Below are 13,239 nucleotides of genomic sequence, written 5' to 3' on the forward strand. Positions count from 1 at the left end.
TGACACCTATATTAGTCTTTTTCAGCAGCAGTGAGACTTTAATCAAAGCAGATGGCCCCAGACAACAACAAGAAGACATATCAGTTACTGCAAAACTAAGCTGAGACAAAAGCAGTAAACATGAATCCAAGGCTTTGTTGACACCGCAGTAATAACAGCAGTTCTAATAAATGTTAGCTACATTATATCTGAAAATTATTAATTAGAATGGCTCTACACGTATAAATGTATGGTATCACTCTACTTGAATAACAGACAATCATGTTCCCTAATAGAATATTCTCACAACTATAAAGATAAATGTTAAGCTTGTCCTTAGATTCTGCCTGTTCTTAATACATTATGGACAGAGCCCAATTAGGAATTGTCAAGTGGCAGTTCGTCATGTGAATGTACCAGAGTCTTGCTCATCCAGGGTGTAAAAATTCATAGCTGTCATTGTGTTCCAAGCACTCCGTTGGTAACCATGAAGACTGCGTAAGGAAAGTGTCTCTGCATTGTGTAGGCCCTATATAGCAGAGACTGCTGCCAGTGTAGTTGGTTGGTTGGTTGGTTTGGGGAAGGAGACCAGACAGCGAGGTCATCGGTCTCATCGGATTAGGGATGACGGGGAAGGAAGTCGGCCGTGCCCTTTGAAAGGAACCATCCCGGCATTTGCCTGGAGCGATTTAGGGAAATCACGGAAAACCTAAATCAGGATGGCCGGACGCGGGATTGAACCGTCGTCCTCCCGAATGCGAGTCCAGTGTGCCAGTGTAGTAATTTAGAATTACAACTTGAAGTCCTCCTCCTGTCATCTGTAGTTAGGTCTGTGATATTTCCTAATTTTGACTGTGTGGGTAACCCAAACATGGAATTTACAACCTAACTTCTCTCTGTGGTCAGCAGTTGCAATTGAAACACTGACCACTCAATCCCAGGTGATGACTTTTGATTGTTTGTTGCAAGGGTCATAATGAACTTAAAAACTAATAATATATATGATCAGTTCATAAGATAAAAGTCGGTTTCTCACAAACTTTTATTTTTCACTTATTTGCTGTTTATAGGAACACCTTCTGAGTTCATAGATTACTTAATGAAAAGACTAATCAAGTTCCACATGCTAGGAAGTGCTAAAAGCAAAATACTTTCACAATTTAGACTGCCACACTAAGAAAAGTAACACACTTACCATCTGCACCTGGTCGAATGACTGCAGGTTTAGCCAAGGATTCAGTGTTAACTTTAACAACACGGTTTGTCTCATGTTGTAGGATAGTAGCCCTGTAAAAAGACATAAATAAGATTGTGTACAAAAAATTAAGATTAAAAGAGCTGCAACGATTACAAGGATAAACTTACTTCAGTGGAGAAACACTGTCTTCAACCATGGTTGAACCTTCATCACCCTCAATGCCAAAATGGTCTTTTGACTGCTTCTATAAAAATTGAAAAGACAGTGGTGAGTTAACTATGAAAAACATATTGCATAGTACCAATTAAGAGCACACCATTTTTACAGCTACAAATATATTGTTACCCTTTTCCTTTTAGCCTGTTACCATATTATTGACAGAACACACAACAACTTCTGTCTTCAATATAAACTTCCGAAGTTATTTACAAATCAATGAACTTTTTTAGAGTTGGAACACATGCACATAAAATTCCTTTAAATAAGCTACTTCCTGCATTAGGCTGTTAATTTTCCACCTCCCAGCATCATGAAGCATGAAACACGGTACTTTCTGACAAATGGAACATGTAACACTTTTGCATAATGTTGCTTCATAATGTCAAAGTGGGCAAAGATAGTTATAAGTTCCAGGGATAGTCCCTGAAATTCAAGATTTTATACTGAAATGTTATGGTATTAATAACGCAAAAAATTATATCTACGAGTGCCTCCACGCAAACATTTGTAGCGTTTTTATTTCTGCTTTCCAATTACACAGACATAACTTCAGATCAGCACTTAGATGCTGTAAAATTGAATAATAACCACAAGCATTTGGGTATCAGTCCCTGCTTGGCCTTAAACCTTTAGATACTTCAGTATCAGACAATACATATAGCTACATTTTAAAGGAAATTGCCAAATTGGATCCTTTCATTAAATCTGATTGGTTACTTTTATTAAATCTCATATAAATCTCAAAGACAATGGCATAGTGAAAATCAGTCTGCAGCAAAAGAAGAACTAGTCACCTAAAATTTCTAAGCTTAATAATATTACTATGTTCCTTTTTCATACAACTTGTACCTTTTTGAGAATTATATCAATGTATCCTGAGATGAGCTGTAAAATCTGTTCAGCCTCAGTGGTTTGAACACAGTAGTACTGATCAGAGTAATCACCAAAATCAAGAGTGAAAGTATTTGGAGATGCACCCCAGCGCCTGACAGTAGTCAGTGGCCATGTCTTCAGAATCTCCTTAGTTTTTTCATCCAAGCGCAGTACAGAATCTTTTGTCACACCCAAAAGTCGAGGCACCAATTTGTTCTTGCCTTTCATTTTCTCCTGTTAAGGAAGAAATAATGATGCAATGAAGAAACATTCTATATGAAAAAGGCATTTCTAAAATACCCTCTACAAAATACAACACTTACTGAACAGATCTGCATAGAAGATAATAAAAATTGAAATAATAATGAATTAAGTGCTGAAATGATATTTTATTTATGACATTAAAATGCTCGCAATGGCTTTCAGTCTGATCCTTGTTAAACACATCAGTATACATTTGTTCGTCTGTATATGTGCCCTTTTTTCCTTTGTTATATTCTGACAAACGCCTGGATGAATTAATTTCTCTATTATACTAAACAGAAAACACCAGTCACTGCTGAGTAATATCTTATATTAATGGAGCAAAAGCCTAACAAAGAAACAGGTTCATGTGTTTCAAATGAGAAGGTCTCTGGACATAATAAACACATTTCACCTGTGGCATGGAAAATAGCGATTATTCAAAGTGTTTTGGTATATAATACAGGTGTTTCCTGTACAATGCAAGTACTGTGTCTGGCACTGCATGGGAACCGATTATGGGGAGACAGGCTCCGATCACCACATACACTGCGGCCAGTTGCTCAGACTCTGGCACAACTCATATCAATTTTAACCTAATTATATTAGATTTAGAAGGAAGTCCAATGAAATTATTGCACTATTTACCGTTTCTGACAGGTGTGTGCCGGCCAGTGTGGACGAGAGGTTCTAGGCGCTGGAACCGCGTGACCGCTACGGTCACTGGTTCAAATCCTGCCTCAGGCATGGATGTGCGTGATGTCCTTAGGTTAGTTAGGTTTAAGTAGTTCTAAGTTCTAGGGGACTGATGACCTCAGCTGTTAAGTCCCATAGTGCTCAGAGCCATTTGAACCATTTTGACAGGTGTGTCAGTAGGGTCTGCCCACACAGCTGCATACAACCATCAACTGATACCATATGAATTCATTTACTGTTGCTCAACATCAGTATAGCAGCTGGCTACTATAGTCTGTGCATGAACCAGATATTTTTTTAAAATTTTTAGTATGGCTGCATTTGTTTGGATGTGTAAACTCAGGAAACAACAGTGGAGTTCTGAAAATCTTCATCAAGAACCTTTGCATGATGCGAAAGAATGAGTGCAGTGACGAACTGGTGCAAACATTAATTATTAAACTGATATTTTCCCACCAAACCATAACTTATGATACATACATGAACAATATACTGCAATCTTTATTGCAGGCATAATAAATAACAACAAAAAGCTACAAACAATATTAAAGATGACCCACTGAGTTACATACAAGCACAACAAAAAGACTGTTACCCCTGAGATTTCAGTCAACATTCACACAACCACGGCGCATGGGCTGGAGATAGCAGTCTTGTGTGTGTGTGAGGTGTGCTCGCTTGTGTGAATGTGTGTGCACTTTCTTTTCTTTTCTGAGGAGGGCTTTGACCAAAATCTCATGTGTAACAGTCTGCACCTAAACGTGTCATCTTTACAGTGAGTAGTAATCTATCCTTTTCATAATATTGTTGATATTCCAACCTGGACTTTCTATTGTTTAATAAAAAGCTATGGTTATTTTATGGTGAACAATTTAAGTGCACACATCAGCAATGCTACTATGACAGTACTATGAGATGTTTTTGATGACAGGAACTATTTCGTATGCACTGTTGAAATTCACAGAAATTCAACAGAATATAAAACTGAATGCAGATTTGTTCTTGACTTAGGCCAACCAACCATATTTACTTGCACATGGTAGGTCTTAGAACACTTACCTTTACAAGGAAGAATGTTACACCATAAGTGGGAAGAGAACGAGCTGTTTTAGTGTATAGCACTTTAGCATCAAGTTCAGATAATCCAATATGTTTCTTGTGTTCAGAGAAAACCTTCTTTTCAATACCTTTAACTTTAACATATGACTGTGGTAAAAATTCTTTCAAACTGTAAGTAAAAAAAGAAATTAATGTCACAGAACACTTGCAATAAATAAACTTTAAAATAATTCTGTGTAATATAATTACTGCACAATTCTCTTAAACTACTAGTTAAAAATGTTGCAGTAAAGCAGTAATAACATAATTTCTTACAGTGTATACTCACTCAAGAAATCCTGGACGATGCCTATTCTCATTATGATCACCAAACTGTATTTGACACTGAATACCAGCAAACTCACATGCTTTATCTTGAGTCACAGGGTGTGTTCCGTCCAACATTGCATCTCTTGCTTGGACATATAAAAGGTTCAATTGTACTGGATCTCTCGAATCAATATTTTGATCTGAGAAAAAGAACTTACGTCGCAGGAGGACAGTTTCACCTTCGTCAATACCTTGTTCACGAAGTGTTTTAGAAGGATCAATCCAGTTCACTACAACATAATACCAAATCAAATTTTAGGGAAGGATATTAAATTAATACACACCAACATAACATAAAATATATGAAGTTAGCTAGCTCTATGTTGCAATGTAAAAATGATGACAATGAACAGCATAAAATATATTTCATCAAACTAGAACAGGGTGTCCATTGTCTCGCATTTCCTGAGACAGTCCCCCTTTTTCCTCAAAAATCCACAACCCGATAGCTTTTTGGGGGATGCTCAAAATGTCCCACTTTTTTGTGATTTCACTTGACTACAGCATTTTACATTACTGTAAGTCTGATTTGCAATTTATTGTACATAATGCCACTTTTACAACTTTTGTTTATTTACTGTAAACGTTTTGCACTGTTGGTATTACCGTTACATGTTCATTGTTTCATCTCACACCAAAAAGAAAATTAATTTTAACAGTAATATAAAAAGCTGAGTTTACTTTTATCATTGGAAGTGGAGAAACTGTAGAATGTAAGTTGTGTAAATCAAACTTTGGTACTGGACATTGTGGTAGATCTGACACTGAAAATGACATTAAGACCAAGAAACATTGCATGAATGTTCAAACAAAAATGCACTTCTTGATAAAATACATAAAGTGATCAGTAAGTTGAAAGTGCAGCAGAATAATTTAAAATGTCATTTGCAATCATCTGAGAGCACAATGCAAAGGAAAACTATGTCCACTAAATTTTCTCAATACAACTTGAGCCCCATTTTTTCCCCTTAACTGTCCCTTTTTTTTCCAAGCTTTTTCAAATGACCCATTTTTTTTAATAAAAATGAAATGGACACCCTAAACTAGAAGAGAAGTTGATGTTACCATTTTACTGTAAAATCTCAGTTATTAATAGCTGCAGAGACCTTCATCATCTGTTTTAAGCTTCTTCCTCAGTTGGTCCATTTTGGCATCACGTTCCTTTTCCTCTTTCTTTCGTTTCAAAGTAAGGGTTCCGAAATTTGGTTTATTTTCTAGCTCTTCCTCCTGGTTCTCTCTAACAAGACTGTATTCATCATGATTGGTAATTCCTGAAATTACAATGATTCTTTTTTGAAGGGGTTTTAAGCAGTAAGTTGCAAACAAAGATTGTGTACAGCTAAGTAATGTTATCTTGTAAAAAACATCAATAGTTACCAATCTTTGTGCAAATAACAACCATTAAATTCACTACTGGTTGGCTGTCATCCACCAGTAATGTCTTCACTGTACCATCCAGCATCCTGACACGGAGAGTTCGTAACTTTTTTCGATATTCTAACAGATCCTGTAGAAATTAATATAGAAAGATTCGTAAGAACAAATTGCATCACCAGACATTATGTTTCATACTATTAGTAACTAATAACTCTTAATTGTCATCAACTTACACCATTCCTCAAAATATAATACTCCAAGTTTCTTCCCGGTTCCAACCACACTCCTTTCTTAGCATCTTCATCTGCTAAGAAAAGACCATAATCTTTTGCTGAAAAACGACAATATGCAGAATTACACATGTGGTGTAAATTACATTTTTATACTTTTTTTTTCTGTTGAAATGTCAGCTGCCAATTTCTAGGCTGTAGTTACCTAGTTGACTAACATCACAAAACTTACTCGTATACATAAATGTTGTGTAACACTTACGCTGCCCTTGGTTGGCTTCAGATATTTTTTCCCTTATTATCCGGCAGGCATCATAAACTGTAGTTGTTGGGTCAAACTGCATAGTCTTCGTAACATTTTTGTCGACAATGCTGATTCGCAGTGATAGTGTGGCCATGGTCTCCTCACTCGAGTGTTCCCTCTGCAAAGAGTAATTGTGAATCAATTTATTTACACTTAAAACAACATTCATTAATTATGAAAACATCAGTGCAATTGACTATCACAGCATGTAAATTTATTTCATCACTAAATACCTTAGGCCTACTGCAATGGGATGTTTAATGACAGTTCAAGGTAAATACTTTGTAAGCACATATTGTCAACAGCAGCACAATTAAAATAGTCAACATTATATTACACTACTGTTTATTTTCATACATATAAATCAGTGAAACGATTCAATACTCTTTGATTAAACCATCACTTAGTGATCACTGACATGACTGACCCTCAAGTATCTATTCAGGTTTCAATCCAGAGGAATTTCAAGTCATATGACCATACTATTCGAACTACAAGGAAGGCAGATTCCAGGTTAAGTTACATTGGAAAGACATCAATGGGAGAGGGGGAGGGGGTGAGCATTATCCATCACTATTATATTTCTATTGTTTCCTGAGGTTTTGTAAGACCACAGACGAGACAGCTACTCATTCATGTAACAAGTCACTACATAATGAGTGAGGAAATATATTATTTATTCCCACAATGATTATAGCTGTAAAATGAAGGAAACTGAACGTAGGCACTATAGCAAAAGTGCTATTCACATAAACTTTAAACATTCATAACAAGAAGGTTTCCTTAAAGAGAAGATTGCTGACAACTTTTTCTACTGTAAATAAGCATTTATAATACATACTTAAGAACACTCAAATTTATATTCTTTTTCCCCCAACAACTATACGGGGAGGGGGGGGGGGGAGAGATAATGATGAAATTGCATATTTCTTTAACCTACAGCCCTTTGACTAAATCTCTTAGGTGTCTGTTCCATTTATGTCATATCTCATTACGCTTTTCTCCAGAAACTTTGTATTCGGTCAACATACAACAATATTTTGTGTGACTGTACTCCAATAAACTAATTTCTTTACTGTGAGAAATTATCACTAGTGTCTGTCTGTTGCAGAATTATAGAGCATATTCCAAGCTCAAACAGGGGGAGGGGGAAAAAAAACCTGGGAAACACAGCTTGCTTTCAATTAATAAAATGTTAGGGCTATTATCCTGTGGTTGAATGGATTTCACCTGAAAACCCAATATTTCATGCCCATCTGTGGAGGACATTTTCAAAGGGCATCACAGCTTCTTTGAATGTCTAATTCACACCATGGCTTGCTAATGTGTGAATGGGACATTCAAAGAAGCTACAATCCCCCTTGAAAGTGTCCTCCACAGATACGGACAAAACATTGGGTTTTAAGGTGAAATCCATTTGACAACGGCATAATAACCCAGAACATTTTATTAATTGAGACATTTCCAGTTGCAAAAGTTTACATTTTACACAGCTTGCTTTATTCATATACAATATCTAAAAGTCAGTAGATGCCAGTGAACAGGTACAACCCCATCTTTCTAGATATCTGAATGGCACTAGGCACTGTACCACACGGTTGTCTAGAGGAAAGTATCGTAACAGGAAAGGAAAATGCATCGTAAAAGATGGTAGACTGACCAACTGTAGAACACTGTTCCAGCATTTGGAGTCCTTATTGAGTATGGCCTATATGAAAGTCTTACACAGGTGCTTGGGCAAATTAAATGAGAATCTATGGATGAGAAGTGACAGTGTTCTCATGAGAATCTGTCAGGTACATGTGGAGGACCAGTAGTCAAAGAAGATGGTACGACAATTCTTATTACACAGTTCTGAATATGATGTAGGGAACTGAAAGCATTCAACATCAAGAATGATAGACTCAAACGACATGCCAAATGATCTGCTACTTAATGGTAAATTAGTCATCCAAGAACCTACCAATTAGCACTGTGTTCACGTCTTACAGTTATTACAGAGAAACTACAAACCCTACTAACTAGATACAAAGAGGCCATGGCAAACAACAAAAAAAATAACATATGAGAAAACAATGTTTACCTGGAAAAGTATAAGCTGAACAAAACTCATTAGAGGCAGCATATACACATTTAAGGAGAAATACCCTCAGACTTCAAGAAGAATATAATAATTCGAATCCCAAAGAAAGCATGTGTTGACAGATGTGAAAATTACCGAACTATCAGCTTAATAAGTCACAGCTGCGAAATACTAACGCGAATTCTTTACAGACGAATAGAAAAACTGGTAGAGGCCGACCTCGGAGAAGATCAGTTTGGTTTCTGTAGAAATGTTGGAACGCGTGAGGCAATACTGACCCTATGACTTATCTTAGAAAATAGATTAAGGAAAGGCAAACCTACGTTTCTAGCATTTGTAGACTTAGAGAAAGCTTTTGACAATGTTGACTGGAATACTCTTTTTCAAATCCTGAAGGTGGCAGGGGTAAAATACAGGGAGCAAAAGGCTATTTACAATTTGTACAGAAACCAGATGGCAGTTATAAGAGTCGAGGGGGCATGAAAGGGAAGCAGCGGTTGGGAAGGGAGTGAGACAGGGTTGTAGCCTGTCCCCGATGTTATTCAATCTGTATATTGAGCAAGCAGTAAAGGAAACAAAAGAAAAATTCGGAGTAGGTATTAAAATCCATGGAGAAGAAATAAAAACTTTGAGGTTCGCCAATGACATTGTAATTCTGTCAGAGACAGCAAAGGACTTGGAAGAGCAGCTGAACGGAATGGACAGTGTCTTGAAAGGAGGATATAAGATGAACATCAACAAAAGCAAAACGAGGATAATGGAATGCTGTCGAATCAAGTCGGGTGATGCTGAGGGAATTAGATTAGGAAATGAGACACTTAAAGTAGTAAAGGAGTTTTGCTATTTGGGGAGCAAAATAACTGATGATGGTCAAAGTAGAGAGGATATAAGATGTAGACTGGCAATGGCAAGGAAAGCGTTTCTGAAGAAGAGAAATTTGTTAACATCGAGTACAGATTTAAGTGTCAGGAAGTCGTTTCGGAAAGTGTTTGTATGGAGTGTAGCCATGTATGGAAGTGAAACATGGATGATAAATAGTTTGGACAAGAAGAGAATAGAAGCTTTCGAAATGTGGTGCTACACAAGAATGCTGAAGATTAGATGGGTAGATCACATAACTAATGAGGAGGTATTGAATAGGATTGGGGAGAAGAGGAGATTGTGGCACAACTTGACAAGAAGAAGGGACCGGTTGGTAGGACATGTTCTGAGGCATCAAGGGATCACAAATTTAGCATTGGAGGGCAGCGTGGAGGGTAAAAATCGTAGAGGGCGACCAAGAGATGAATACACTAAGCAGATTCAGAAGGATGTAGGTTGCAGTAAATACTGGGAGATGAAGAGGCTTGCACGGGATAGAGTAGCATGGAGAGCTGCCAGTCTCAGGACTGAAGACCACAACAACAACAACAACAACAACATACACATTTAAAAGATATCTGTAAATGCAGCTTCACAATAGTCACCGAGAAAAACATAATATCCAATAACTGTCAGATTTTATTATTTGGCATGCCTTATTTGTGTTGAGTACAATATTCTAACTGTCTAAGAATTTCATAAGATCTACAAATTGGATAGTACTTAGTTTTGCATGTAAGTTACATACAGTATTTGAAAATGGATGGCTTTTACCAACGTAAATGAATTTATGGTGTAGTTCCAAATTTACTAGCAAAAGTTCTCTGGCTAGTTAGCAGATTTGTCTATCTCAATAAACACTTAAACACCTTTAGCTACTACACAAAATATGTGATTCCAGGGATAATTAATTTATAAAGTCTGTAGCTTTCATCACAGATCATCACAGTACTGATCTACCTTATACCAGGGGAAGCTTCCTGTAAGCTTTCCCATGAATGCAAAATTAAATGAATAAGGCTAGCTGTGAAGACAGTTTAGATTCAGAATTGTTCTTCATTGGTGAAACAAACTTGAACAAAATTATAACAACTGTATTGCCATGTCAAACAACAGTGCAAAATCAACATTTCTGCTGCTATTACAATGAGTTTTTGACCAGAACAACAGTAATTTCTCCAGAGCTATTCTGCTACTTCTATGCGTCATTTATCATGTCACTTTTTTTGTGACGTGTTATGAAATATTCCTGGGACATATTTAAATTAGAATATATTTTCAATAGGTCCCCTTGCGGCACCAAGTCAAGTGGCAAAATGTGGACTTGAATAAAAGTAACCTGACAGGCAACAGCTCCAGAACACAATAAACATCTCTCATAACATGTAGAAGCTGTTATTGCAGGTGCTGAACATTTTATATATTCAGGATTATGTGTAACATTATGGTCTTCTGTTGATTTTTACATACACATATTGTGTTTTAGTAGTTGAGAATGGAACTGACTCAAATGTACCTCTATAAATAAATATACATGAACAAAATTCCCAAACTTATGTACATCTTGTGAGAATCACAAGCCTCTTCACAGGTGACTTGGTTTCTGTGCTGGTTGCGATGTAAGTGACTTTTGTTCATGACAGGACATTATATGACAACAATGAATTCCGGTACAATTCTCCAATCAGTAGCTGTAAGCAAAGGCCTTAAATAAATAAATTTGCACACCATCAGAAAGAATTTTCTTCTCTAGCAATAATATATCATTATCTACTGTGGTGACAATTCAACTCTAAATGATGTATAAAAAAGGAGGGGGTGAGGGAGGGGGTTAGGGAGCGAGGGGGGGGGGGGGGGAGAGGGAGGGGGGAGAGAGAGAGAGAGAGAGAGAGAGAGAGAGAGAGAGAGAGAGAGAGAGAGAGAGAGAGAGAGAGAGAGAGCAGTTATGTTGTGAGAATCCCTGATATTTCAATGTCCAAATGACCTTTCAAGAGTAGAGTTTTTTGGGACCCATTTCCTTTGTTACACTTCATTTCTGTTTCATCTACTTCCGCCTACTAAATGCACAGTGTTGTGTTCCTAATGATTTCGAGTGAGATCCCAGCAACTATAATGGATCAACTGCAGAAGTATTTAACATTCAGATATCATTTCAAACACTAATTAATTAACCAGTAAAACATGAAAAAATAATGGGCTGCACTGACTTCTGCTATGATAAAAAACTGCAGGATTTTGGTAAGATCTTACTGCAGTACTGATATTACAAAATAATGGCAGTGACATCGGTACCATTTTTATGTTTTGTTTTTTGTTACTGTTTACTGTTGTATTCCCAGTGATGAAATTTGAGAAATCACAGTCCCACTCATGTATAATGACACCCAGAAAAAAATGGTTCCCCTTCATTAAAGGGCCACACCCCAAACATTTTAATTATCCTACTAAAATCACTGGAAACCTTGATTGCAAAGACGTTTTTGAGAAATTCTATGTTTGTCGTAACTGTGGTCTTTTTCAGTAACTGTCAATATACATTTCAACAAACAACTCCTTGTTTCCTACTGCTAAGAAATGCCAAAATGATTGTAAATATCATTTCTATTCACAGTTGCTTACATGTCAAATGGAGTGTTACCCCTAGTGTGAAATTATGTACATCATATCAGTTGATTGCTGCAGTTTTAAATACTTTGTAAGAATTGTGTAAGCTACAGAAAACAGAATCTAATCACTACCACCGCCCAATATTATATCCACAAGAACGAGTTTTCAGTGTGAATTACCATTACAAATATTTATTACATACTAAGCATCATAAAAATACTTGCCAACCTTACCAAAACTGCACTAAAATTATAATAAGACACATTTGATAGACCCTAATTGTTGCATTAATCAATAATTGAATTTGCATAATTAGTCATGTAATAGGACATAACTTTGTACTTTTAGGAAATATCACACTTAGCAGAAGCATACCAGTAATACTGAATATATACCTACACTATTTATTCACATATCATCCTACCAATGACATAAACAGATCACATTTTTTGGCTGTGAAGAGAGTCTTTGGTACCTGAAGTGCAAAGCAATCATGTGAGGACCAACCTCAGACTCCAAAGTAAACTGCTGTACTATAATATTTTCCTTTCTTGCAATTATGGAAATCTAACATACATAATGCATTCTCTTGTAAACAATACAGCTTCGTATAATAAGATACCATACATACATGCTCTGCTTAAGAAAGATGCAAGGAACAGCATACTACACTTTCTGGTAAGTTAAACATCTTATCTTTAAGCAAAGCATTTTTCATCCCAACTGTCTACCTAATGAAGTGCTCCTCTCTATTCATTTTACAGACCTGTTCCAGTCTATCAGACAGCTAAGATCAACTTCTTCTGTCCACACAGAATGTCAGTTTGTCCTAGCTGATCAACAGATGTACTCCTAATATCAATCTATAAACATGTGTAGTCTTCTGTAGATACATTCAAATGTCATTCCCAGAACCTGATGTTTCCAGCCACAGACTAATAACTGTTTAATTATTTGAACAGGTTTCAGCATCATATTTTCCTTTGAAAGATAAGAGGAGTTAAGTCACTCTTACTGAGTAACTGACAAGAGATCTTGTTATTTTTGTGTTATTTCTGCAAGTCCCACAAAAAATTTTAATCAAAGGCTTTTATTTCGAATGTTTTTAATCCTTAAAACGACTATGCGGTTTTAATTTTTT

The 13,239-nt window shown here is 36.4% G+C and overlaps 1 protein-coding gene across 1 annotated transcript in view; it reads right to left on the bottom strand.

Annotated features, from left to right (window-relative positions):
* The window catches only part of LOC126469758 (talin-1), a 204,141-nt gene that overhangs the window by 122,355 nt on the left and 68,547 nt on the right, over positions 1-13,239 (bottom strand). Inside the window, exons 3-11 of the mRNA XM_050096984.1 lie at positions 6,506-6,665; positions 6,247-6,344; positions 6,014-6,143; positions 5,743-5,907; positions 4,596-4,866; positions 4,268-4,436; positions 2,246-2,503; positions 1,345-1,421; positions 1,175-1,266 (exon numbers count right to left, since the gene is read on the bottom strand). Of these exons, the coding sequence (XP_049952941.1) occupies positions 1,175-1,266; positions 1,345-1,421; positions 2,246-2,503; positions 4,268-4,436; positions 4,596-4,866; positions 5,743-5,907; positions 6,014-6,143; positions 6,247-6,344; positions 6,506-6,641 (1,396 nt within the window). The 5' untranslated portion in view covers positions 6,642-6,665. The remainder of the gene's footprint in view (positions 1-1,174; positions 1,267-1,344; positions 1,422-2,245; positions 2,504-4,267; positions 4,437-4,595; positions 4,867-5,742; positions 5,908-6,013; positions 6,144-6,246; positions 6,345-6,505; positions 6,666-13,239) is intronic.

This window comes from Schistocerca serialis, chromosome 3 (assembly GCF_023864345.2).
Source record: "Schistocerca serialis cubense isolate TAMUIC-IGC-003099 chromosome 3, iqSchSeri2.2, whole genome shotgun sequence".
NCBI classification, from domain to species: Eukaryota; Metazoa; Arthropoda; class Insecta; order Orthoptera; family Acrididae; genus Schistocerca; species Schistocerca serialis.